This window comes from Saccostrea cucullata, unplaced genomic scaffold (assembly GCF_032062105.1).
Source record: "Saccostrea cucullata isolate Sc308-1 unplaced genomic scaffold, CSIRO_AGI_Scuc_v1 ctg588, whole genome shotgun sequence".
Lineage (NCBI taxonomy): Eukaryota > Metazoa > Mollusca > Bivalvia > Ostreida > Ostreidae > Saccostrea > Saccostrea cuccullata.
Window position 1 is genome coordinate 98,180 of NW_026929611.1, and position 27,506 is coordinate 125,685.

Here is a 27,506-nt window from a genome sequence, read left to right on the forward strand (position 1 = left end):
CCACATGCTATAAAAAGTTTAACAATGCCATTTCGGGATTTTAATAATACAGTTTTGATTTACTAAAAGGCATAAGAGTAGCTATAGTCAATTACCAATGAGATCCACTCTTGACAAGTTTTAATGTGGCCGATTTAAATCAGAGAAAAAATGATAATTCAAAAATCAGTTAATGTATTTTAAATATTTGAATTTGAACACAAAAATAACAGGGGGTAAAATATCGGTTAATTTAAAACACACTGTGCATTTTCCTCGCATTCCATACAAAAGGGATATACTTTTGCACACTTGTGCAATATTGTTGGACTAGTATTAATTATTACACCGGGTTATGAGCAATTGCTGAAGAAGTTTTATATAACATATGGGAGCTTGTCAATAGGAGGAAGAAGTAGATATACATATACCACAAAGCTAATGAATTTGACCTAGCAGGCTAGTAAAATGAATAACTGCTGATCATTATTAGAACAGAGAGGGATAAATCCATCATGTCCATCAAACCCATCACAACAGAGATCATGAATAATCAATTATACTTAGGTATATCTGTCTTATAGGGGTACTGTATTTACTACTTATTTTGGGACAAGCAGGTGAAAAAAAATAGGCTTGAACTTATGAAACTTATTATTGTGGCAATTGGTTAGAGAATAGATTTCACTCCATCTATGTATATTTTTTTGTAAAGATTTAGGGGGAAAATTACACATGAAGTGTTGATTCTTACAATTTTTTCTTCCACATTTGTAAGAAATAATAGAAAAAAATTCAATCTTGAGTGAATATTAAAAGAGATTGTCATAGCATCTAGTTATGAAGGCTGCTCTAATAATATTTCTGAACACTTGTCAGACACCTGATTCATCATTGCCAATCATAGACTGTTAGATAACGTGTAAAAATATTGGTTTTAATTTGACTGATTAGCATCTCGCTTGTAAATTGTACTTTCACAGTTATATAGCCACTAGCCAAAGATTAACAAATGGATTTATGTGCATATATATATGCAAAGATTTTTGATAAGATCGAGTTTAAAAAGATTTAGAATAAATAAAAGATAAACATGTTTTTAAAAAAAAAAGTTTGTAAGCATTATCTAAATTTTAAAGTTTTATTTTGTATATTTTATACATCAAATTTTTTTTTCGGAATTTCAACCTTTCTGCTTTTTAGTGTATTTCCAAATATGTGTAGGAGAAGATAAAATTTGGAGTGGATAAAATTTGAAATTAATTCTTTGATATGGAAAATCGAAGGAATACTAAATTCTATGCTACATTACATCAAATCTTGACAACTGGTGCCTGGGTAACACAAATTACATCCAATGACTCAAAATAGTCTGGATTTTCTCTAAATGAGCCACAAAATATAATTCATGAGATGGTTAATAAAAATTGTAATGATCATCAATAGGTAGCTTACATCAGATCAAATGACAGATGACAAAGATACATTTGTACAGGCCCCAGGCACTGAAGGAAAAGTAAGGAAGTATGTATAATACCCGGTGAGGTTAGTCAAGGTGTTACTCCTAGTCCACCTTTGTTTGTTTCTACACAAAACACTTCCTAGTCTATTGTCAGAGAGGAAGGACTTGTTTAATTTCTGTGCCACACTGTGATACAGAGGGTTGCATTGACATTTGTTCTCTCCAATAATCAGGTTTGATATCCTTAAAGTTAAACTTGTAATTTCACATTTTAATTTTTTTTTATATACTTTTTTAAAACAAGGTGTATGTATTCTAATTTTTTTTTTTTAAGATTTGTTGGATTTTTCTATCATGAATGAAATGAAGTGGTTTACGTGCTAAACTTCATGCAGTTTTTTTAGAAATAATCATATTCATTGTATTTACTGAAAGAGCATTGCTACCATTGATAAAAAAAAGTTCTAAAAAATCTTACCCTTGAAAGTTAGCAATTTCAATTTAGACTTGAAATTGTAATAAAACTGAGTGTAAGCCTATATTTTTGTTTATATCATTCCTTGTTCTCTAAGTCTAATCTAAGATTTCCATACTGTGAGATTTTTGTACAAGAACACTGCAAGTGTTGTATACCAGAATCATTGTTTATGGTTAGACATTCTACAAGTCCTTGGGAATTTTTATAAGTGCAGTTCCATATTTTACTATAACACATTCAAGATTTGATAACCTCTGCATCCCAGCTGTTAAAGAACAGTAACTGATCATCCTAGATTTCAACTTTCACATCAAAATTTGAAAAGTGTGATATGGTGACAGTTTAGGCAAAATATGCTGAATTTGTTGCTTTTTTCATCACCTTTCACTCTCTGTTCAGTTATTAAAAAGATAAGGCAATATATATGTTCTAAGTGTTTATTTCTTTTCATTTTGTAGGAGTATGTCTTCAAAACGTAAAAATACTCCGACCAAACTGCCAAAAGACAGCAACAGTGAAGTAGACAGTGACAGTGACACTGAAACCAGTCTCCACATAGTGACAAAATCAGACAGTGAAAATCAGGACTCCGATTCATCCAGCAGTCGGCCGCCGAGTAAAAAACAACGAATTCTTCAGAGTGTGCGGCAGGACTCGGACTCAGAGACTGAGCTGGAACTCTTATCACCTCATCAGCTTCATCATCACCTCTCAACAAAGTCCAATCTGGGACTGCAGCGTAAATCCATGGAAAGTGTTCTGCGACGACTGAGCTCCAAATCGGACATTTCGGAGCTCGAGAATAACCACATGAACGAGGACAACAAAGTCAAGGAAAGCATTCAGGTTTTACTGAGTGACGGAAGCTTGAAGGAAAAGGAGCAGAGACTCAGCGAGATGATTGCTCAACTACAGAGCCTCAAGGAGGATCTGTCCACGCAAAAACAGGTAGGACCGCCATTAAAACAAATAATGTGAGACGTTCACATGAGCTCTATGAGTCTCCCATATAAAAAACTTATTTTCTCAATTTTCAATTTGGACATTCGTTGTTTTTTTTTCTTTTAAAATTAATATAAGTATTTTACTAACTTGTGTTCAGAGGAGACAATAGAATAAAGAAAAAAAGTGAGTAAAAAAGAAAGGCAACTGTTATTATTTATTGTTTTACTTGTGAGTCACTATAAAATCATAGCGATTCTCTCTTTCCCCTTTGATTGATGAAAGCTGGATCATTTGTGATCACGATCTCTCTTTGTTTTGACAAGAACAATATGTTCTACATCAGTTTGAGAAACAGATTTTTTTTAACATTGAAGTCTTGAACATATGATAAGCATCATAAAAATGAAAATAAAAATTTTCAGATATTATTTAAATTTATTGCATATGTTTTTTGGTGACTTCTTTCTCGATGATTGAAGTAAAAAAATGACATGTCTGCTAAAATGTAGATACTATTGAAAGAAGGTTTTAATTATACATATATAGAGAAGCTAGTTAGCAGTCCTATGGAAGAATTGATATAGTGCCTCCGTGAAACTCATAATTGAACTGTAGCCATTGTTTAGAATCTAATCCAGCCATCAAATTATCTGATTTTCTGGATTGTTTCAAAGTTAAGTGAACGACATGGAAAGGTACTCCTGCATTATCAGGAAAACAAGGCAACTATAAGAAAAAGATCTCCCCCATTTCCAACTTGTTATGTACTGCAGATTTAGCGATGAGATGTGATTGTTTCTAATCAAGGGAGATAATTAGATTTATTTTTTTTGTGTCAGTTATGCCCCTTTTCTTTTGGAGGATGAGAGTATTCTTGATCGATATTGTGTGTATATTTGTGAATTTGATAAGAATGATTTTGCAAGTTCTCTGCTTTCAAGTTCACTTAACTAATGGTAATCAACAAGTGTAAAACATTTATATAAATGAGATTGTAAGAATTTTAAAATATTCTACATGGTTGACCAATTAACCAATTTTCTGAACTCATTGTCAAATGTTGCATTTTTTTTTTCAAATAAAACACCTTTAAGGATATAAATGTTTGGATAATTTATAAATTAAAATAGTTTATCTGTGTCAGTTACTTGAAAAACCCCACTGTACAGTAACAGTTGAAGTTTGCCCACATCCTTAAAGTTCAAGTATTTTAGATGTACCCAGAAACACTTAAGATTTTTGTTTAGTATTCCTGGTAGGGGAGTATATTAGATTGATAATTTCTGGTTTTTTTTACAGGGTTCCATAAACCACACAGAATTCAAGAACATGCCAGGTATGTGAACTTTTTTTTTGTGTTTTTTACAATTTTTGTAAAAAACAAAATATCAGCTGACTACCTTAAGGGTAATTAAAATTTAGATAAAGAGTTTAGAACGAGCCGTAATGATTATTTACTGTAGTTATTTATTTTTAAAAAAAATGAAAATTTTGAAAATATGATAAATTTAAAAACAAAGGACTTGGAAAAATTAGTTCTTTAAGAAGCCTCCATTGTTCTTTAAAAAAGGGGTGCTTTTTGCAAGTTCCAGAGTGCGTCTTGCGGTTTTCAAGCAAATCGTGTTTATAGACATGCCAAACTAAATCGGTACACGAGAAACAACCTATAATGTCTTCAGCTGTCCAACCCATATTTCAGGCTTCAAAGCAGCTCAAGACTTTGTTTTGGAAAAAATAATAATGGTAAAAAGTTAATTCATTTTGAAGAAAGGGCATCATAATATGATAGTATAGTTGATTGTTAGTGCAGTCTTTGAAGTAAGTGATTTAATCTTCCGTACCCATGGTGTTGCAGTCATTTTGATTCTTGGGGAGAATTATGATCACCCTTGATAAAAACAAATGTTGGTGATTAAACCGTTTTTTCTTGCCACTTCCCTCATTGACAAATCTGCGTGATATTACCTACTAATTATCCACCAGCCCTCTCCTTCCTTAACGAAATAAAGAAAATAGAACTTCTCAGAGTGGTCAATGGCCGAAACTTATACAACATCAAAAAGCTCTTTACCTAAACAACACTGTTGAAAATTGAAATTTGTTAATTGTCTGTGAGGATTCAGTCTCTCCCCCCTCATTTTATTGTGGGAAACTTCCAAGAACCTAAAAGGTTTACGAATTAAAAAAAAAAGCACATGGAAATAACAAAGCTTAGCTCTCCTTCTAACCATGCATTTGTTAACAGGGAATTCATCATTGTTTCATTGCATTTAGTTTTTTTTAAATCTGACAGAGACAAAGGTATTTGATGCCTCATTATTGTTAGTGAGGGAAGGCAATTAGAAATGAACCATGCCACTTGGAGAAGAGCAAGACCCCCACATCACAAGCGTTCCCACAATACACTGCCAGAGACAGCCAGCAGTGTTCAACAGATGCTTGTTCTCTTCCCCTCCTTAACAAAACAATGCTAAAAAATTAATTTTAAATGAATTGTCAAAAAGATGGAGTTCTTTAAATACATTTTCACTCTTTCTCTTTCTGTCTTTCGTTGAGATGGATTTAAACTAATTTTTTGGGGGGAAGGTTTATGCTAATTGAGTGCGTTGGGAATGTGAAGATAGAAGTTTTGTTATGGGGATTTGACAGTGATGATTGTTTGCGAGACTAGGGGTGAATGCATAGACCACATGTTTTGTGTTATGCTAGGAAATGTCAGGTAATGCCAGCATTTCAACAGAACAATTATATTTGTCAACAAGGTCCAAAACAGAAGGCCCTCTGGTAGATAGATATAGTCTGGGAGCCAGAGAGATTTGCTGCGGCTAGCGGTGGAAATCTTTGATTAAATTCAAGAGTACTCGAAAATTTACCCATGGGTCCTTGAAAAGCCGAAGTGGGAGCATTTGGTAATTTTAGGGTGCAAATGTAATCCTTTTCTTTTCTGCATCCTGTCCAATCTACAGTACGAATAAAGCTTTTTATCAATGTCCAAACAGTTGCGATTGATTAGAACCAATGGATAAGGCATTGGCACCTAAAATTTCAGCCCTTATCAATATCATTCATACAATAGGCTACATTGTGTGTTCCCTAGATTTTGTGGAAATTTCAAGTTCAAGAGAATGCATGTCTAACCTTTTAGGTTATCTCTGCCTCTCCAAACAACAAAGAAAGTGAATTTACTTTTGATAAAATGTTACAGAATACCTGATTATACCGTAGTGGGTTCAATTGAGAGGTGCCGTTGGGGCGATATATTACTTCTATAGAAAAGTCATCAACATAGAGAGAAAGGTCTACATGGATAGATCGGAAATGGGCCAAGCTCGTGAAAGAATGGAGTTCCCTCTGCAGTGTTTCATCTGCTTTGTGGACTTTTTTTAGTGTTTGATTTGATATCTAAATCTGTTTTATGTCTTTTAATTAAAATTCTGTTGTGTGTTCCCCGACTGACCTCCTCCATTTACTCTGTTTAGCTGAGGCGGGTTCGAAAGAAATAAACTTTTCCGAGGTCAGGGTAGCTGCACTAGAGGTCACTTTACAAAACATATCCCCAAGTCTACTTCAAACAATACCCCATAACTGGAACGTTTACACATTGTAATGATGCCAGGCAGGAGAAATTTACGACCTGCGTGAATGCCTGTATTGTTGTCTGGGCACATTGTAATCACATAACAGCCTCCTTCTTTTGTTTTACGTGGGCTTAGCAAGGTCCCGTGAACAAATATGGCAATCACTTGTGTTAAATTTCATATTAGGGTCCTTCGGAACAAAAAATGAATATTGGATTTGTTGTATCGGCCATCGGAACAATTCTTGTGATTGTTGGCCCTTTGAACAATGAGTTATCAATACACTGCAGCTGAAAATGTTTTTTAATTCGTGGTAATTTTTTAAACAGTTTTGTTTAAACAATAGAAGTTTACAGAAGGAAACAGTATTTCCTTTATATTCTGTTACAATGTGAATTGCATTCAAACTTTTAATGGCCATTGTGATTTCAAGTATGCTGCACAAGTGCAGGTGCAGAAAAACACTGATGCTTTTTTGTTTTTTGTATGCTTATGTGGCATTCCAAATATATTAGCTAAACAATCGAGTGAAAAAAATCCTTAAAAGAAAAGGCACTGTTTTATGATTAACCCGAATGACAATTGACCTGGAAGATCTTTCACTACTGTTCTATCAAAATAGCACTGGTGTTGAGAAGAAACTTTTTTTTCTAGTGAATGCTTTAGGTGTTATAAGGAGACCAAAAGTATCAAATTAATATATGATAATGACTACTCCTCCCCCCCCCCCCCAAAAAAAAAAAATAAATAAAGTTTAGGTAGAAATTGTTGATAAAGGTAACATATAAATGTTTTTTTTTTCTATTTTAATAAAATAATTAATGAAAGTTTTTAAAATTTTTTTTTTTTTTAAATCAAATATTTTTTTATTCATTGAAAACCTGGAAGAAAAATTATCTCTTTTATGGTTTCATAACTAGATGTATTTAAATGAACAAGATGCCTGGGGGTTCCCCAGCCTGTAGATTGGTAGATCTCACTCTTGTAGAAAGTGGCCCCTTCTGGTGGTGATCAGTGATCCATTATGTTCCTTAATCCAAAAAGTACTTCCTAGTCCTCTCATGAAAATCTCAATGGAAAGTCCAAAGATAATTAAATATTACACAGCCACTTCAAAAACTGGGCACATTGAGGAAAATGCATTAAATATTTTTTCAATTATTTTGACATATGTAATGATTTTCAAAAGTTTTCATGGTTCAAGTTTCAAGTTTTATTTTTTTAGTTCTTTTTTTGGTTACAAGTCTGGTAAATTATACACGATGTTATATCTAAGGATATCTTTGGTGGAAATTTTTGATTTCGCTAAGGAGGGGGAAATGACTTCTCTTAAAAGACCTGCAAGGTATCGGGTTTTAACTGATGTATTGCTTTACTGGTTGATGATAGGGTACACAAGGTTGCTCAAGTTCGACTGTCACATAATCTGAAGAACGGAGTTAGGCTGACAACTTGAGAACAATGCGGGGCGGGTAATTGGGCAGTAGGGTGCCTTGTTTAGGAATATCATGAAGGTGGGCAGGCAACAATAGACCAGATAACAATAGCATCTTGTGGTCCAAACAATACACAATGTGTACCCATACTGCGCTGAAAAAAAGGCCAAGACAATCCTAGTCCTTTCAGTAAATGCAACAAGTACAATGAGGTTGGATGATACCATTAGTGTTCAGAACAAGGGGAAAAAAATAGAAAACTTTTTTTTGTGTGAAGGAAACAATAAATTTTATCCCCAGTGTCCTGTTGACCCCCTTGATTGAAGAGATTTTTTGATTAGGTCCCCCTATTGTATACAGTGTGCTTCAGCCTTGGATGAAGTAGAAACCTTAACAAGGAAGGCGAAAACAATGAGGATACGGGAAAAGTGATACTCCAAATAGCCATTGTTATACGCAGCACAATCATCATGGAGATGCAATATTTAACAGCTTTTTTTCATTCGCTTTTGAAATTTTAGTTTCAAAAACTAGGGGGTTTTATTTCTCAAGTTGTTTTTTGGGAGTGTGACAAATTGCTGCAATGTTGAGTAAGTACAGAAACTTTAAATTTCACATCTTTTTCTCATGGTTACATCATATTGTAAAATTTATACTAATAAAAATTACAAAGATTAACACTTTAAATTATAATTATATCTTGTTTCAGAAATTGTTTAAATTTAAGATTGAACATTTGTAAGCTTTTGTAAAATTTAGATTTAATTTATGGCTAGGGTAAGTGCATGATTTTAATTTTATTTGCCAGGAAAGCAATGGACAATATATGTAACTTTTTTTTTAAAGCGTATGGTTTTCTCAAATTATTTCTGAGATTATGAAAACCTGTTCCAGGGAATTAGCCAATGAACTCCATTTGTACCAGAACGTCTTTGGGGGCAGAGGGTACAAAGGCTTATGGTTCCCTCATTATTTTCTTTTCTTGTGCACCCCAAAACTGTTTTTCCTGCCCCAGAACAATAAGAGGACAGGCTTGAAGAGTACTGTCTAACCCACAGAGCCTTTCAGCCCGATGGTTTTGCAATGATTAGGGGGAATTGTTATATTTCTGCCATATGTTTTTCTCACTCTGATGAAGATTAGGTGTAAAGAAGCATGCTATAAGAGAGAAGTCAAGCTATTGTAGCCAAAGCAAATTGTTTGCGGAATGAGCTGGTTTTTTGGTGTTTGTTGAACTGTTAATAATCGGCATAAAACAAAAAAAAAGATTGGTAATCATGAAAGGGGGATTATGGGGATTTCTAATATATTATTGTTTTGTTTCTTCACAGTGGAAAGCGATAAACATGCTGTTTTCTTGTTTCGAGAGAAATATGTTGTTCAACGGAAGTGAATGAGCCATGTAATTTTTTCTGAAAAATTATAATATTTTAAATTTTCGAAATTTTTACTTATTTTTATTTTTTTGCAAATAATATATGAATAAAAATTTACTTTGGAAAAATAAATGTGATAAATGAATTAAATATGAAAGAAGTAGTATGAATTCACGACAGTGACATATTTAATAAATTGTTGGTGTCTAAGAGATCTTATGATAAGTCACACAAAAAAGTAATTGGTTGCCTCTGTGGAGTGGTTATCAAAACTCATAATCAACAATATCTTTGTAATTGGAAAAACAGGAAACCTCCAAAAAGTATATTACTACGAATAATAAGCAACACTTGATGTTTAGCTGTCCTGGGTTACGAGTCCATCAACATACGAAATCAAGAATTAGCGGCATGTGTCTTAAGCAAGTGTTTAATCATTTCCTGCACTTTATCATCTTAAAGAAAAGCATTCTGACGAGCACAAAATAGGGATGAAAAAAGGCCGCAGCAATTATCAGCTAAAAACGTGCTAACGAAAATTCCCCACCTGCAGAAAGTGGTCATATCGCAAAAAAAGAAAGAAAAACTCTTTTTAAAAATCTGAAATGGTGATAAGTATATGCAAAAAGATTGTTTGAAAAAGAAATTTGGTTCCGCTTTCTCATCGAAAGGCTAAAACAAAAGCCACACACACTCTTACTTCGACAATAGCGCGCCAAATTTGATAAGATTATCAAATCTTCTGAAAGATAATGTTATCTTAATGATGTGGAAATATTTGTTCAGATTCAAGAATTCTGTTTTTTCCCATCTCAAATTATTCATAAGGACCAGGTGCATTGTAAGTTGTAATAAGTCAGATTACTTATTATTGAATCTTAGAAGTCTTGTGTTTCTCTCGAGGAGGGATTTTCGAGGGCCGTGTGTAGAACTCAGTTCCGCATCAATGGAGAATGTGATACATTGTGAATTATTTCAGTTTTTCTGCCAAATTGTTTTTCCTCTTAGATCTTCAAATATGAAAAAGTGACATAACAAATTCATTAATTTATGGAAACTGATTGCAAATGAGGCATGAATTGCCCTTGAATCTGTGCAGATATCGTTTTCTATGGCAGGTTTGACACTGGTGAACTCGGCATAACTCATGTTTTATTTTCTTATCATGTTTTCATTTTCAAGCAGTTAAAACAAAAAGTGAGTATAAAGTCACATAATCGACCTTTGGGATGGGAGGTTTTTTTGCTCCTTGCAGAGTTTTCATTGTTTGTTAATGATGGGATCTCAAGGGAAAAAAGATGGTCGATTGTTTTTTAAGACAGGAGTCACTTCTGAGTAATTTATTTGGGTTCATAAATTGTTATTTCTACCAAAACAAAACTCGGAACATATGTTGATAATTTCAAAACCGAAATTTATATTACTACCCTATAAAAATGATAGGGGTATTATTTCTTGTAACCGAAAATTAAAATTGTCAGATTTTGATTGTTTCATTCTGTTGTTCCTGTACTATAGGACAATTTCTATTTTTTTAGTTAATTTCCTGCTTGGGAAATTTTTTAAAATAAGATTTGGAGACTAATGAAAAAGAAAATTACGAGCATTTTAAATGGCTATGAATTCATATGTTGTTAATGGGAACAGGAAATCTTAAGTACAATTAACTCAAACTTGTTCTTTGTTCAGATGATTTCGCCTATCATAATTCAAGAGAGAAAATAAAAAAGTATTTACACTGAATACACTTTAAACATACTCGCTAAATATATATGAACTCGATGAAAGAACAGAATGAGCTTGGAGTCTATTTCTTTTTACTACGTTTTTAACTATTCATCAGCAGAATTAATTTGCCCTGTGTCTTTGATGCTGACTAAACTACACCGTGACTGCTAATCAATTTCTGGTGGCATTGTGAAAATAATGAATTATAAAGCCGGCAAATTCACAACTAGCAGGTGTTAGGTGGGGAGCGGGGGTCTCTTGAAAGAATTCAACTTGCCACAGTCACAGCCCTTCAAAATATTAACAACATGTGAAGTTAATAATAATTTCATCAAGCCCTGGACTACACAATCCATGCAGTGTCTTAATGTGCTCTTATAATTATCCCTAGAACAAAGCAGAAAGGTCTCAAAGCATGTGGAGAGAATTTTTCAGAAAATTGCCTCCAGATTTGTAGAATTTGAAGAAAAAGCCATTGTTGATATTGTTTTCACTCAGTTCAGGCATATTATATCCCCGAGTCTGAAGATTGCTTTCGTTTCTTCGGATGCGCAGGCCTGCAGTGAATTTTCATTTCTTGGGAATTAGAATAGCATGTTTTGAAGTCGTAATAGATCTTTTATTGGTCATGTTTATTTCATTGCTTTGTTATGATAAATATTTCAAAATTTATTTTTCACATTTATTTACATTTCTGATCAAATATTTCTATGCCTTTTCTTAAGTATGATTCAGAAATAATGATTCCATATTAATGGGGAAAATATTTTTATAAATAGTTACATATCTGCAAAAATTTGATAAGTTTCTAAAATATATTTCAATTGTTTGAGCCCATTATTGATAAATTATGTTGCGATTCGGAAAAAAATTGGAACAAAACTTTGTTAGACAGGATGTGTCAAGATAAACGTTAAACTCTCTTTGTCTTTTATTACCGTTTCGAACAACAAAATAATTGTCTTATCGTTCACTATTTTCAGCGGAAAGATACCCTTAATGACAGTGAAACTTACTGAAAATAAACATGTAAAATACAGATTTTATACCGATTTCAAACAACGAGTCCCTGTTCTATTTTGAACTTTTTTTTAAAAAGAAGGGGGAAGGAAAAAGATATTGTCAGTTGCCTTTTGTCTGTCTGCAGGAGATAGCAGATGAAAAAATTGATTATACTTATTTGAGGAATTCTTGTAAAACAAAACAACAAGTCAGATATTATCTCCATCAACAAGGGGAAAAAAGGGCTTAGTTTTATCGCATAAATTTTATAAGATGTTTGTGAATTCTGTCGTGGAAAGTCCTGACCCCATTGTTGCTGATATCAAAGCCGCGATAAACTTCACAAGTGAAATGATGTGATGTTGACTTTGAAAAGAAGCGGCTTTTTTTTTCCTTTTCAATCTCATTTTTTCCCATCTTTCAATCATAAATCAGTTGTCTGTAAAATTGAAAAGATAGATATGCATAAGAAAAGTCCCCCTGTATATTGTTGCAAAGGAGCTCCCTGCTGTGGCCAATCTTAGGAGCCAAGGCACTGATGTGTGGAAATATGGCATAAGTTGAATTTCTTGAATGGTTAACATTGGTCCCTTCAGCACTTTGCTATAATTCTTACCACAATTAGATTAGTATCAAAGCATTTGATGTGTGCTGCAATTGAATGTCTCAGATTTTTGGCTGAGATGTGGAATGTCCTATAGAGAGAAGTTAGAGAGAGAAAAGTCACTGCTCAAAGGTACACAGAAAAGTCATCAATTTTAGCCTTGTTAATCATTCACCATTTATAACTATCTCTTTCAACTTTGAACTTTTAAAGACACTTTTTTTAAAAAAAAAAAGTAAAATTAAATTTAGAATAATTGTTTTTTTGATAAAATTTTCATTGAGAAAACTTGCTGTAAATGTGAAATAATTCTGAATGGATTATATTTGGTTAAGAGAAGCAAATCCTGCCAATATCAATTTGTCTGTAGATTAAGAATGATATGAAAACGCAGTAAAGGGATAGAAATCCAGCATTTAATTGGCAAAGAAGAGAGATAGTTCTAGCAGATTTTTTTTCTTTCAAAAATTATTGAGATTCAGAATCTAGTGTAGCGGATGGTGTCTCCTGATTACAGACAAGGTATAAATCTTCTGACAATTTTTTACGAGGGTACTTACTTGCAGTCCTTCAGCTTCTCAAAATTATCTGCTAAAATATCACTTGCATAATTTTATGATCCCCAAATTCTTGTGATCAAGATGAAAAGAAAAAGCATATTTTTACGATAAAAATTTCTCTTTTTACCCCAACTTGCATTTTATCATATTACATAGAGAATTACATTAAAATTTCATTTTGAGGCCCATAAACAGACTTTTTTGACTGTTGATAAAAGTGGATGTGATTTTTTGGCGGTATGCTGAGAATAAATTGGATTGACTGTAATGATTCCTTTATGACTGAGAGCCGGGGAGTTATAGACAAGAGTTATTTCCCTTTCTGACACAGTGTGGAGATTGAGTGATGGAGCGAGAGAGGTCAAGTTAACACTTCAACACAGACAGAAATAAATTGTTTTTTCCTCTCTTCTACAAATGGTGCAGGAGATCGCTCTCTGATACCAATCACAATTGCTGGTATTCACACCCAAAATCTGAGCAGAAAATCATCATGTTTTTGCTGGCCCTAATTACGACTAGCTTGTCATTTCTTACAGTAGATAACAGTGTATGTGTGTGTGATGCTTCCTGCCTTCAGTAGAGTCATCATGGTTTAATGTAGCAACTGCTATGTTCCATACCCCTAATCCCCAGAATCTTATCTGAAAAGTTAAAATAAAAATGAGTAATCTTTGTCGACTGGCTTTTTATTGTGGCTGAAGCTGTCATAAGTTTTCTGGGAAAATCTTTTGTAGCAATGCACATTTCTCTTCCTCAATATTTCAAGTTCAGTGGCAAGAATAGATAATAACAATACGGTTTTCTGGTAGGCCCTCGCTTCTAAGTGGCCACTTGCAAGGTGTTGATATTGTATGATAACAGACCACACACTAAATAGAAACCATTATGTCTCTTCAAAAAGGAAGGAAATGCCCTTTGTTTTCATATAGTAAAATTTGACAAAAGATATTTTATGTCAATGCAGAATACATCTCATACTTAAGCAGGACAAATAAAATTGTTTGACTTTTGTTGATAAGTGTTTTTTATTTCATTTTTTTGCAGTATCTGGCAGTGAAACAAGCATCTCTCATGCATCTTCCAAAAGCTCATCTCCCATCAACATGGACAGCCGACCACAACAGTTATCTCCAGTTCTCTCCCCTTACCACCACGGTTCACCTCGATCTCAGCCCTCGCCCAAAGTCAGAAAGGGGAGCCCTCCAGCCGCCACCTCCCCACACAGCTGGGGTGGGGCCATGAATCAGGAAATCCCTCTCAACCTGACCAAACCCAGAGGGTACAAACTAGAGAAAGCGGAAGAGATGTACGGATCACCGGAAAAACATGAAGGGAACAACAGGACGCCACCTCCAGCCCATATCCACCACAAGAGACAGGTGGCGTCCCCAGTCACCACCCCAACCACAGAGATTGGACCATTCCCAGGTGTACGGCTGCCACTTGGATTTCCACAGTATCCATTCATGATGGCCAATCCTATGGTCACCTCAATGCTGAGTGGAATGACACCACCAGGACTGATGAATGGAAAATCTCATCCAGATCATGACAAGGTAATGCTGGACTTATCAAATTTTTTGCAAAAAAGAAACTTTGAAAATTGATAAAGTTAACAATTTTAGAGTTGATTTTTTTGGTACTGTGATGCAACAGTCATAAAAAGAGATAGTCAAGAAGTACACAAGTATTGGTTGAATGTAGTCTTATTCTGAAGTTCCCCCTTTGTTTTACAGGAGTCGATGGTTCAGGAGGTGTTGGCCCGTCAGCTGTCTCACTCTATGACCAGCCCTGTGTTCCCAGGGCTCCCCCTACCCCTCTACTCCCATGCAGCCATGACCTCCCTCCCCCCAATGTCAGCCATGAAGGAACGGTCAGACAGCTCGGTAGAGGACAGCCAATCAGGTGGGAGATGTATAACAAGTCGTTTCTACTGTGATCAATTAAAAAGGATCCTCTAATTTATTATAGAGTGTGATATTTCTTTTACATGGATCGATTATTTTCTTTATCAGGAAAAATGTATGGTGCTAAAATTATCCGTTCCCAGAAGGAGAAGAATGAAGTAGGTAAACCCCATATAAAGAGACCCATGAATGCATTTATGGTTTGGGCCAGGGAGGAAAGAAGGAAGATCCTAAAAGCCTGTCCAGATATGCACAACTCAAACATTAGCAAAATCTTAGGTAAGCTAAAATTAAAAAGAAGAATGGTATAAGGGAGATAACTGGAGATGTGGAAATTTATTGAATCTTGTGTTGTATGGATTTTTCATTTTTCCTATTTTCTTGAAGGTGCCAAATGGAAAGCCATGACCAATGCAGAGAAGCAGCCATACTATGAGGAACAAAGTCGCCTCAGTAAACTTCACATGGAAAAACATCCTGATTACCGCTACAGGCAAGTTAAAATTTCACAAATTAAAATAATACTTTCCAAGTGCCACACTTAACAGACTAGATTTTCAAAACTCTCTGTCTGAAAGTGTTCCGTGTTGATGACACAGTCATTTGAATTTTAATTATTTTTATTTTAATTATAGGCCTCGACCAAAGAGGACTTGTATTGTGGATGGCAAAAAGCTTCGCATCTCGGAGTATAAAGCCCTGATGAGGACGAGAAGGCAAGATATCCGAAGAGTTTGGTATGGTGACTCCCACACCACTTACGTTGAGGGACTCATCGGTGAGTATCGATCAGAAGTGTTCTGTAAAGTGCAAAATATCAGAGTTACCAAAAAATTAATTATCAGGCTCACACGTACCATGGTTCTTGTAACCTTTTCAGTTTTTTGACCGAAATTTTTACTTCAAAGTTCAAAATGATCATTAAATTTTATTATCATGATTGATTTGTGGACAATACTGTTCATCACCAAAACATTATGTTAAAAGTGTATAATTATCAAAATTATCAGTATAATTGCAAACCATTTAGTATAGGCTGAATGCTTACTTCACAAGAATGGATTTTATGAAGCTTGTGGAGTACTTGACCAATATGCCACTTAACGTGAACTGTTATTTTGATTTAGGTGAGAATGGTTCTTCCTCATCCTTTGATCCATCTCGACCCCCTCTCCACCCTAATGGAATTCACTCCAGTGTAGACAGTTCAGGGGTCAACGGGGCGTCTCATCATGGCTTCCCTAGCAACAAGGAAGATGACCTTGACAACTGCAGTGACGAGGAGCTCAGTGACATGATGGACCAATCCTCGGACAACAGTCTCGATTCCGCGCCTTACTCTAATCACGTTTCCAACGCCAGCATTGGTCATCCTCACGCGGCAATGTCATAGTCTGCACAACCTCCAGGAGGAACATGAGAAGGCAAAATAAAAAATGGCAGCATTTCTCAAACTTTGTTCATATGTGATGCCGTTTGTATGTTTGTTATACTGTGTACATAGGGACGCTATCCAGCGAGACTTTGAACAAGAAATGTCCAGACATTTTAAACAAACGTCTCTCCATTTTTGAGAGAGATGGCATGTATCCATGTGCACACATCTACGCAAATTTATGTAATGCATGTTTATGCAAGTCAGAATCAGCACAGTTTGGTGCTTGAAAGAAATACTGCAAGTAAAATGTGTATAGATAGTTAAAGTATCGGTGTAAAATTATATGTTAATTTTGTTATGTTTTGCCGGTTCCTTAGACAAAGTACAGGGTTTAAATTGAATGCTAGAAGAATGTACTCACATATTGTTGTTGTGTAATTAGTGCTGACCGTTTGTACAAATTAGCAATGACAGCTTCACGCGCTAAATATAGAGGATGTGCTTGGTTCTTGTATAGGATAAAGGTTGCTATGACGACGTCCACAGTTGGGACAATTATTTTGTATACTATAATGTTATTAATTATTATTAATGTTAGATATTTTTTATTCTATTATTAATGTGTTATATATATATTTACTTATATACATATGAAATATAGTCATGGAAGAGAATAGAATTCAGGACCAAAACCATCATGTTCATGCACTGCCTATTAACTGCTTATTCACATATTCAGGGTCCAATTTATTTTATTGTCATCCATTCTTTTTTTTTCTCTTGTCTTATTTTTTCCCCTTCACCAGGGCGTGTTGTAGACACAATGTAGAATTCCTGACGTCATTTTGTTCATGTTTCCTTGAGAAGGTGCATTTTTCATATGCCAGGACATTATACCTATTGTTCAGTTAACTTGTTTTTCTGCATCTTTTGTTAGACATCTGTCCCCCTTTTTATGAAAATAAATTTGTTATAGGACCTAAGTTTTCAGTTTTGATTTTTTTTTTCTTTTTTGTTCTATTTTTTCCCTTTTGTACTTTAAACACAAAAACAGCATTCAAGTTGTGGTATTGGAAATTGCATATGCATTTTTTAGAAATTGAAATGAGATTTCAAATGTTTTATCATCGACAGACATTTGAAGGTTAAGTCCATTTTATTATAAATCTTACCATCTTTAAGTGTCAACGAATTGTTTGTGCTGTATTTTAACTGGCATAAAAGGACATGCAAATTAATTCGGGAGCCTACCCACGTCAGAAAAAAGACGCAAGTAATAATTTTTTTTATGTGCCATTTTGTTTGGGCTTCCTTTTTCAAAGCATACAGACTTTTGTAAACACATTACAGGAATACTGTTAATAACTAAGGCTGAACACACATTAACAATGATTTATTAAGCTTGAAATCCTTGATTTGGATAAAGAGAAGAATAGTGTTAATCCTCCTGATTTCTTCACAAAGTTAAGGAATATGCCCCTGTCAATTCGACCCATTGTCAGAAGTAAAGGCTATTAAGATGTCTTGATGAAGTGGGTTGGTGGGATAATAAAGAAGTTGATTAAATTGATTGACTTTTGGCAGACTCAGATTTTACTCTTTAACTTCCTAATGTACTTCTTTAGTCCCCAGTCAATCCCCCTCTCTCTTTTTTTTGTTATGTGTACTTTAGGTGTAATTTTCCCTGCTGACAAAAAAACTTTTATTATTACTCAGAGAAAGGGATTGTTGACTTTTATTGATGTATTTAAACATTCATATTTGCTCATCAGCTGCCATAATACAAAGGAATATACAGCTTGTAGAAATTCTTATTTTTATAGTTTCAAATTGCGTTCATTTTAAAAATATTTTTTTTTAATCTTTCAAATAACTTAATTTAGTTTATTTGGTCATTCAGTTAATTTGTAGATACATGTATTTAAATCTTGCTAATATATTTATTTGTAAACACAATCCAAATTTAAAAAATGAAAAAAATTTAAAACCCATTTGAAGATGGAACTAACACAGAGTAACTTGACCAACAATGATATAATGTGCCAATATTTGTTTTATGTTGTAGAATTTATTTCTTGTGTATTATATTTTTTTTTGTATTGTAAAGTCACATGACATGTCTCTTGAAGTCACATGACACAAGTAGTCTTCCAATGAAATCTGAGAATGTACCCTAATGAATATGCATGATTTGTCTCGGAGATACCTGCTGATTGAAGGAGTGCATCCTTTATGTAGCCCCAATAGTGTTCATTACAGTCCAATGGATAGAAATCCTCTTTACTAAGAAATATATGATTGAAACAAAACTTAAATTATTAATTGCTACACACAAGGCTATTTTCTTTAAATTGGTTATGTTTGATTTTGTTTTTTGTTTTTTTATTGAAGAAAATTGTTGACAGAAGTTTTGAAAATTTTTGAAATTTCTTTTTTTGGAGTATTTTTTTTTTTAAAGTTGTAGATTAATTGGTACATATTTACTGCAGGGGGTCGAACTCTCATGAAGTGCTTGTTTTATGCTAGTCAATTAAGAAAGTAGTTAATTGTTCTCATATGGGATGGAGACTGGTGTGGCTTAAATTCCTTAAAAAAATAAATAAAAACTGATCTGTATAAGACTTTATAATTGATTATTTTAACTAACTTGATGCTTTGGCCAAATTACATTTGGTCTAGAACATTACTGAACATGATATTCATGGGTAAACTCTTTTATGATTGTGGTAATACTATATATATGTACTCAAAATATTCCTGTAGATGACGGTGACCTTTAAAAAGGTCACAATAACAAATATCTTGTCACCAATGAGGTGCCGTGATAGAAATTTGTTACTGACCAATAATATTCTTTGTTACAAATCTAATGTACAACAGATGAGATGAATACGTCCAATATTTAGCTACTGTAGTTAATAAGTTATAGTTTTGATGATTCTGATTTTATGAATTCAGAGTAATGAAATAAAACTGATTATTAACTTGAATTTTCACTTGAGTTTCTTTGTCATTGGCAAGTGGTGAAAAGTTCTAGGCAGAGAGGATGAAAGTTGGAATCTTGGCTGTTACATACAAGAGGAGACAATATGAAACCCTTGAGTTCACTTTGAAAATAATTATATCCCTTTGTGAAGTCAATCAAAGTTCTTACAAAATTGGTCCTCAGGATTTGGATGCTTCCACAGAAATGGACAAGGATGCACAGCTATTAATGTTGCAGCAGAGAAGTAGCTGCTTTTGATGAGCTTTGATTAGGTTCATCATCATATTAGATTTTGCTTATCAATGATTATCCATAAAAAATCTGATTAATCATTACATGCATTCAATTTGAGCAGACATTAAAAGGCAAAAATTGACAAATAGCTTTTATTTAGAGTTTCTTGAAGAAATCATAGTTACTATCCCAGAAAGAGTTATTGCTCTTTTAAGAGGGTCATGGAACTTTAAATACGGTAGGCTACTACTGGTTCAATTTATGTTAGTGTTGCTCAGAAGAAGTTGTAGATAAAATAATGTTGCAGATATCAAAGCAACACAGTCAGCCGATCAATGATCACGGACATTTGCTGTTTGTTTTGCAAGCTTGAACTTTGTAAAATAATGTACAATCATTTTTTATGGCACTTACAAACAAAAATTAAAGGAATAGAGAGATCAGAAATGCTTATATTCATTGCTTGTGTAAAATTTGTGCTTTGCAAAAGTTGAACCTTACACCAAATATGAAATAAAAACCATTTTACAAAATCAGAAGTTGCAGTAAGGATTAAAATTTTTTCAGAGTGCCCAAAAAAAAAAAATAATTATATCACTGAAAAACTGTTTTATAACTTTTTAGGGATCTGATGAAAGCAATATAGCTCTTCTGATTCCAGAAAAGAAAGAACAAAAAAAGAGCATTATATACTTTGAATTACTATTGAACAGTTACATATCTTAGTGAAAATTGATTTTTCCAGATTTTAAAAAATTCTTTTCAAATATTCTGATCCTCTGATAGTTGATCATTTTCCTGACTACAAGCCAAAGAAAGATAACTCTAATTTGAAATGACAGACAATTGATATCCTTGCACTCCTATTATATTTATATCAAATGCCTGATGGCAAAAGAATGAGTTTGAAATTCATGTTCTGATGTTACGCCTATACATTTAGTATTGTTTAGTATTAGCATGACAATCAGGAGTAAAGTTTTATACACTGTAATTGACATTTTCAGAGTTGATTTATAAAATTGAATATGCATGCAATGAAGTCTAACTATACAACATCCAGTGTAGAGAGAGCTAGATGAATAACTCCACCTTTTCAAATTCATCTCTCTCTGTTCTATCTAGTAGACTCTTTTTGTGGCTACAAGTATTTGAAAATTTGCTTAATTTCCATTAATTTTTCTTGTCTCGTAGACATTTTAACTCACAGACCACAACTACATGTACCAGGTATTTGAATTAATAAGGTTGTACAAATGATATTTCATAAAAATGACAGAGGCAGTGGCAGATTTAAAAGTAAATATGCACCCCCCCCCCCCAAATTGTCAAAGTTAGCGTAAATTATAGTTTTGTTGAGAAAATTTAAAAATATCTATTTGGTAGACCTCATTTTTACCCTACAAAATCTCTAGAATCCAGGAAATTACAGGGGCTAAAACCAGGGCCCCCACCAGGGCTTCGCCCTGTAATCATGGGGGCCACATGTCTCGCCTAAAATATAATTAAAAATTTATGCCCCCACTGACTTCAATTCCTGGGATTTTTTTTTTTTGAGAGGGATATATTTATGGGAAATGAAGGGAATTTATAGCTCTCTCTCTCTCTCTCTCTCTCTCTCTCTCTCTCTCTCTGTAAATGAGAGTTATCTCCCTTTAAAACACACTTGAAGATTTTAAATTTCGCGCGCTCTTGTGATATTTTTATTACCTCCTATTACAGAAGATCATATTAAAGAAAGATGGCGGTGAGCTGCATGGTAAGATTGTAAACAGTGTATTTCGAGAGAGAATTTTACTTTCATTTAGGGGTTTTTTTTAATATATTGAATTATATTTATTAGATAATGTTAAGATTTACAGTATGAATATATATTTTTGGCAAGAAAAGAAAATATGAAGGAAGATAACTCTGAAACATCGAACTGCGATCTCCGACTTTGTTGTTTGCCTTTGAAAACACGTTTTGCTATATGTTCAAGGTCGATATTTAGCGATTTATTATTTTCATTTTTTTAACTATACATTAAGTATTTTTTTTAATTCAACGTGATGTTTTGAAACATGATAAAAACAATGTGTGTTTTATTTTTTTATTCTTACATTTTGATTTCGTTAGTGTGATTATGTGGAAAAGTTACGTAAAACATCCTGTTCCATACTAATGAAGAAATGAAAATTCAGTATTGAAATATTGCTTGTTTAAAATTGCATTTCAGTTCACTGAAAAAGTTTCAGATATATTGAATTTATACATGCTCAAAATCACAGTGTCTGCATAAGTCATAGGCATGGCAGCAGCTTATATGTAATGCTTACTCAGACATTTACTGTTTATTTACAGACATTTACTTGATTTTGCACAATATTGATAACAGAATGAATTATTTTGCTTGTGGACAATTGATTTTTACATCTTTCTGAACAGTGATTCATTCAACTTTACACTTCTAGGCATGTATATTTCCTGTACAAATAGAGGATGTTTGTAAACAAGGAATTATTTACGCATTAGAAGATCATAAAAGATCCTTATTTTTTCCTAGAACCAAATTTTTGTTCTAAATTTAGGCACCCCACTTCATACAATAGATTTAATAAAATCATGTATAATTTAATACTTTAGATTTGACATAGAAAAGATCCCCCCAAAAGATGTAACATAAATATGAGTTGATCAAAACAGTACAGTGATCTACTTGACCTCGTTTTTGGAGGTGTGCCATCTAAGCACAATCTGATTGGTTTATTGTTAAAGGTGTGTTGTTTACTCATTTTGTTCCTTCAATATTATCTTACAGGAAGATTGTAAAACTAAAAATTACTCCATCTCTTATGTTACTATTTTTTCATCATTAATTCATGATGCAAATTTATAAATATTTATTGTATATTCAATACATTTGCATTTTATTAAATTATTTGACTCTAATTTATGATCATCTAGGTTTGTTAAACAGATAAAGTGAACGTTGTGGTTCCATTTCAGTGAATAATCATGATAATTAGTACTTAAGAAAAAATAAAAAGATTGAAAGATGCATGAAATTTGCTTAAATGAAATGATCTATCATATGAAAATAAAACCTTTGAAATTATTCAGTAGCACCTGTGAGATTTCACTTCTTAATAATCTTAGATAAGTAAATAAAGAATGGATATTAATTATATTATTTCTGTTTGCAAAGAAAGTCGTGACATCAAGAAAGAATGAAAATTGTTTACCTTTTGACAAACATGCTTGGTTTTAATGAGTTGCTTGCAAAAAAAATAATTGTGAAAGCAATTCTAAATTTCTATACAAGAACTGCTTGTACATGTAGATTTTCCTTTTAATTAATCTGAAAAATTTGCTTAAATTAGATAGGTCTATATATATCCATTAAAAGAGGAATTTTATGAGTTAAAGCCTATATCAGCTGTATATATTTTACCTTCATTCAGATGATAATAATTTCAAATCATTTAATTTATGTAAATAAAATGAATTTATTTTAATGTTAATGGATACTTATACAACACATTTTCATTCATGGGAATCCAATTACGGTATATATTAAGAATTTTAATGCATTTTCCCTTATAAGAACTGTGTGAAATTACATATGAAATAGATAAAATAGGAACATCTTTATTAAGCTATTACAAAATACAAGTGTCATATTCATTGTAGTAAATGTGTAGAACTTTGAATATAGATTGCTTGATACAGAATAAGAATTTGATCCCTTGGTTTGTGTTTGGACATGATTTTTTTTCCAAAATTAGTTGTTTTCTGTATCTGGCCGTTAGAATTTAGAGCCTTTAGGAGGATGTAAAATTTTGACCTGCTTTGAATTAGTTTTCTCCCTTATTGATTTAAGCTATTTAAAATATTCATGCATGTCAACACTGTTATGTCACATAGAGCCAAAATTGTTTTCTCAAGTACATATTTTTTCATTGATTATTATCAAATCTGTGTTTGCAAGTGCATGCATAATTGCATATATTTTTCAACATGTTTGTTTACATTACATCAAGTGCTTACAGAGTGTAAGATCTTTTGGATAAAAGAGTAGACTTGAAAATTGCATGTATATAATGCTCATGATGTGTCATTGATTATGTCTTTTTTTTTTTACAGAACTTTTTGAAGAATATCCAACCTCTAAAACGATCTCACATCCTGTGCCAATACAGATATGCCTCTTCAAGCACTTTTAAGGTACTAAATCTTTTTCTTCAAGATAGTTCTTTGTCTGCATTAGTGTGTGTTTGAGGGATGAAATAGTCTAAGCTGTATCATTTTTTTTCAGACTAACAAATACTTTGTTCAATAGATTTTACAATTCTTTTTTTTTTTTGTTAGGCTTCGGATCTGCAAGTACAGTTGACCACTTCCCCTAAGCCGAAACCCAGTGACCCTGACACCTTGCCCTTTGGTCACAACTTTAGTGACCACATGCTGGAAGTCCCCTGGTCAGCTGATAAAGGATGGGGGAAGCCTCTGATATCCCCCCTCCACAACCTCTCCCTCCACCCCGGGGCCAAGTGCTTCCATTACGCAACAGAGGTAAAACATGACATCCTAACTTTGTCATGTATCTTCAATCTTGATCATTGAAATGTAATTTTGTATAGCGTAAGTAGGACAAAGAAATTCAGCTGTTGAAAGATAATGGAGCAAAAATTATCAATGTTCAAGCCAATTAATGTTCTGTTAATGTGGAAATGTTTGTGAAAGGGTAAGTTTTGTGAATTTTTCCCTTTAAGAGAATGTGCAAAATCAAGCTCCATGTGCAGTGTTCTATCCATCAAAACATTTTATGAATTGAATTATTCAGAGAACATTTTGCTTGGAAATTGATTTTGTGTATGGTAAGTTAAAAATCATATTACATGTATATATGATAAATTAAGATTTTCACTAATGTGTATTTTTGCCCAAAATAACTCCATTGGCAAACAGGAAGTTTGGTATAGGAGTGAAACGGTTCACCGCAGTATCGATTCACGGCAGTATTTTTTCTTGGTTTGGTACGCAGTACAAAATCTCCATTCTCAGTTCAGTTCGTTTTTTGGTCGGGATCTTCATTTAATCGGGTTCGGCATAAGGTATAAACATGCTCCTCTGTATAATTAGTTCAAAAAACATAAATTTTTTTGGACTGATAGTTTGTAAAATAATTTATAACAGCCAAATCAATTAAATTGATTCCTTCTACCAATTTTGCACATAAATTATTTGACTAGATTAAGTAAAAGGAAGCATAAAACAACGTTCGAATTGTTTTCCTTCTATCAAAATGTATGTATCGAAACAAACTGAACCGAGACCAAATTTTACGATACGCATCAAACCGTGAAGGAGGTGTATTGTTTCACCCCTAGTTTGATATAAAGCAAAAAGATGCAAAACTACTCTTGAAATATTTTCACATTTACAGTTTGTTTCAGAATAAGAGGGGGGGGGGGGGGTTAGAGAGAGATGTAAAATATTTTAACCCTATTGAAGTCTTATGATTGGTTAATTTTTCATGGAAATCTCGATGTTTGTATATTCAGTTGTTTGAAGGAATGAAGGCCTACAGGACTGCCGAGGGAAAAGTGAATCTCTTCAGACCTACTGAGAACATGGCCAGGATGCTTAGCTCAGCCCAAAGAGCATCACTGCCGGTAAGAATTAAAACACAGCTGATGTTCCTTAGTAGAGGTGCAGTGTGAGACTTTGATCAGTTTTGATATGTGTAGACTTAAATGTGAAAGTTACTTATCAATAGAATAAAGGAAAACAATAGTTTTCTTTTAATTTTTTTAAAAGTAATTTTTCTAAGAAGAAAAATATAAATTCTGAAAACTATAAGTAATTTTTATAAGAAGAAAAATAAAAATTCTTAAAGATAAATACTATATTGCTGATGTTTTCATTAAAAAAATTAAAAAAACCATGTTTAAAAAAAATGTTCAAAAAATGTTTCAAATAAGACTGTTTGTCTTTCAGACTTTTGATGGTGATGAACTCATAACATGTATTAAGAAGTTGATCAGTATTGATAAAGACTGGGTGCCTCACTCAGATAAGGCCTCCCTCTATATCAGACCCACACTGATAGGAACAGAGGTAAATTCTCACCAGTAATGGAGCAAAAGAAAAAAGGCATTAAACCATTTCTTGGTTTTTTATGTTTATCTATATATTTTTTTAAATAATGTATAGTGTTGTAATTTTACAACTATCTTGTTCCCTCTCGGGAAAATTTGTCTCATCTCACTTTTGCTATGGTAGACTGATTTTTAAGAAATATTTTTAAATTTTTCAATTTTCTTTTGATGAATTTTAAGATTTTTAAACTTAAGCATGTTTTTTAATAAATCTTCTGTTAAAACAGGGTGTGTTGCGTGTGGACACCTCACATGAAGCTCTGCTGTTTGTTTTGATTGGACCAGTGGGATGTTACTATCCCACAGGACTCAAACCTGTGTCCCTGCTAGCTGATCCCAAGTATGTCAGGGCATGGCCAGGGGGCAGCGGCAGCTTCAAACTGGGATGGTGGGTACACTGTACAGACAGAATTACTGTATACAGTGAAATTTTCACCCCAGGTTTATTTTCACCATTGACACAAGTAGGCAAATTTAAAATGGGGCGAATTCAAAGAACACAGTATAATTTCTTAAACAGAACTGTAACTGGGCAAATTTAAAACGGGGCAGAATTGTCAGCAAGTGGAAAAGAGCAAAAATAACCCTGTATACAGTATTCTCTGATTTTTAACTTATTGACTATTAATCAAGTTGCATTTCAATGAATAACATATTTTTCATTAACTGATCATTATTTTAAATTATTCTTCAGCTATTTCTGTTCATTTCATTTATTTTTTCTATAGGACCTTAATTCTGTAAAATCACAAGTTTTGTTCATTCGGTGGGTAGCAAAAAATATCTGAGATTTTGGATTGTCATTGTTTGTCTTTAATTCACAATCATTTTGATGTGGAAAATTTGTGACTACAAACATAGTGTAAGATAATACCACACGGAAAAAAAAGTACATCTACACTATTAGAGATACCTACATTTATAATAAGTATATAACATTAAGAAACCATCTGTTTACTGATTAGCAGTGTATAAACAATGTTTAGAAGAAGAATCCACTGTTTTCATAGGTACCATTAGCAAGTACAGAATATTAATTTTCATGTAAGAAAAAGTTGAAGAAGTTCATTCAAAAACCAAATACTATGATAAAATGTCACTAACAACTTCTGAATCTGATTATGATGTTATTTTTATGCTGTTATTTTTAGTAATTATGCCCCCACCATGAGCATTCAACAAGAGGCTGCCTCTAAGGGTTGTCAGCAGGTATTATGGTTGTTTGGGCAGGAGGAGCAGATCACAGAAGTGGGGGCCATGAACCTATTTATGTATTGGACCAATGAAAATGGAGGTGTGGTCTTCATCTGTCAATCTTTTTTATGCCTCCCTTCGAAGAAGGGAGGGCATATTGCTTTGCTGCTGTCCGTCGGTCTGTCGGTCCACTTAGTTTCCGTTCATTTTCTTCACAACCGTTGCACATACTGAAATGAAATTTGGTATACAGATTTATCAGATGAATACCTAGGCCAAGTTCTGTTTTGGGTACGATCGTGCCATTTTTTACAGAGTTATGCCCTTTGGACTTAGAAAAAATCCAATTATAATCTAAACATTTGTCCTTAAGGAGATATGAGTGGACATGTATCCAGTTAAAGATAATTAATGAGCTTAGTGTGGGAAGTTAGGCATCTCTGATCATGTGTTATCTTTATCTCCTGAGAATTCGATAACAGAAGGAAAGATCTCTCTTCTCTAATTCTCTTA

At 33.3% G+C, this 27,506-nt stretch overlaps 1 protein-coding gene across 1 annotated transcript in view; it reads left to right on the top strand.

Moving 5' to 3' along the window:
* Nucleotides 1–27,506, top strand: part of LOC134281424 (transcription factor SOX-5-like) — a 49,084-nt gene that overhangs the window by 17,164 nt on the left and 4,414 nt on the right. The window contains exons 2-15 of the mRNA XM_062763889.1: nucleotides 2,378–2,867; nucleotides 4,164–4,200; nucleotides 14,196–14,707; nucleotides 14,888–15,056; nucleotides 15,167–15,337; nucleotides 15,446–15,551; nucleotides 15,694–15,836; nucleotides 16,186–16,388; nucleotides 23,782–23,862; nucleotides 24,028–24,210; nucleotides 25,203–25,313; nucleotides 25,639–25,758; nucleotides 26,027–26,187; nucleotides 26,951–27,093. Of these exons, the coding sequence (XP_062619873.1) occupies nucleotides 2,378–2,867; nucleotides 4,164–4,200; nucleotides 14,196–14,707; nucleotides 14,888–15,056; nucleotides 15,167–15,337; nucleotides 15,446–15,551; nucleotides 15,694–15,836; nucleotides 16,186–16,388; nucleotides 23,782–23,862; nucleotides 24,028–24,210; nucleotides 25,203–25,313; nucleotides 25,639–25,758; nucleotides 26,027–26,187; nucleotides 26,951–27,093 (2,630 nt within the window). The remainder of the gene's footprint in view (nucleotides 1–2,377; nucleotides 2,868–4,163; nucleotides 4,201–14,195; nucleotides 14,708–14,887; nucleotides 15,057–15,166; nucleotides 15,338–15,445; nucleotides 15,552–15,693; nucleotides 15,837–16,185; nucleotides 16,389–23,781; nucleotides 23,863–24,027; nucleotides 24,211–25,202; nucleotides 25,314–25,638; nucleotides 25,759–26,026; nucleotides 26,188–26,950; nucleotides 27,094–27,506) is intronic.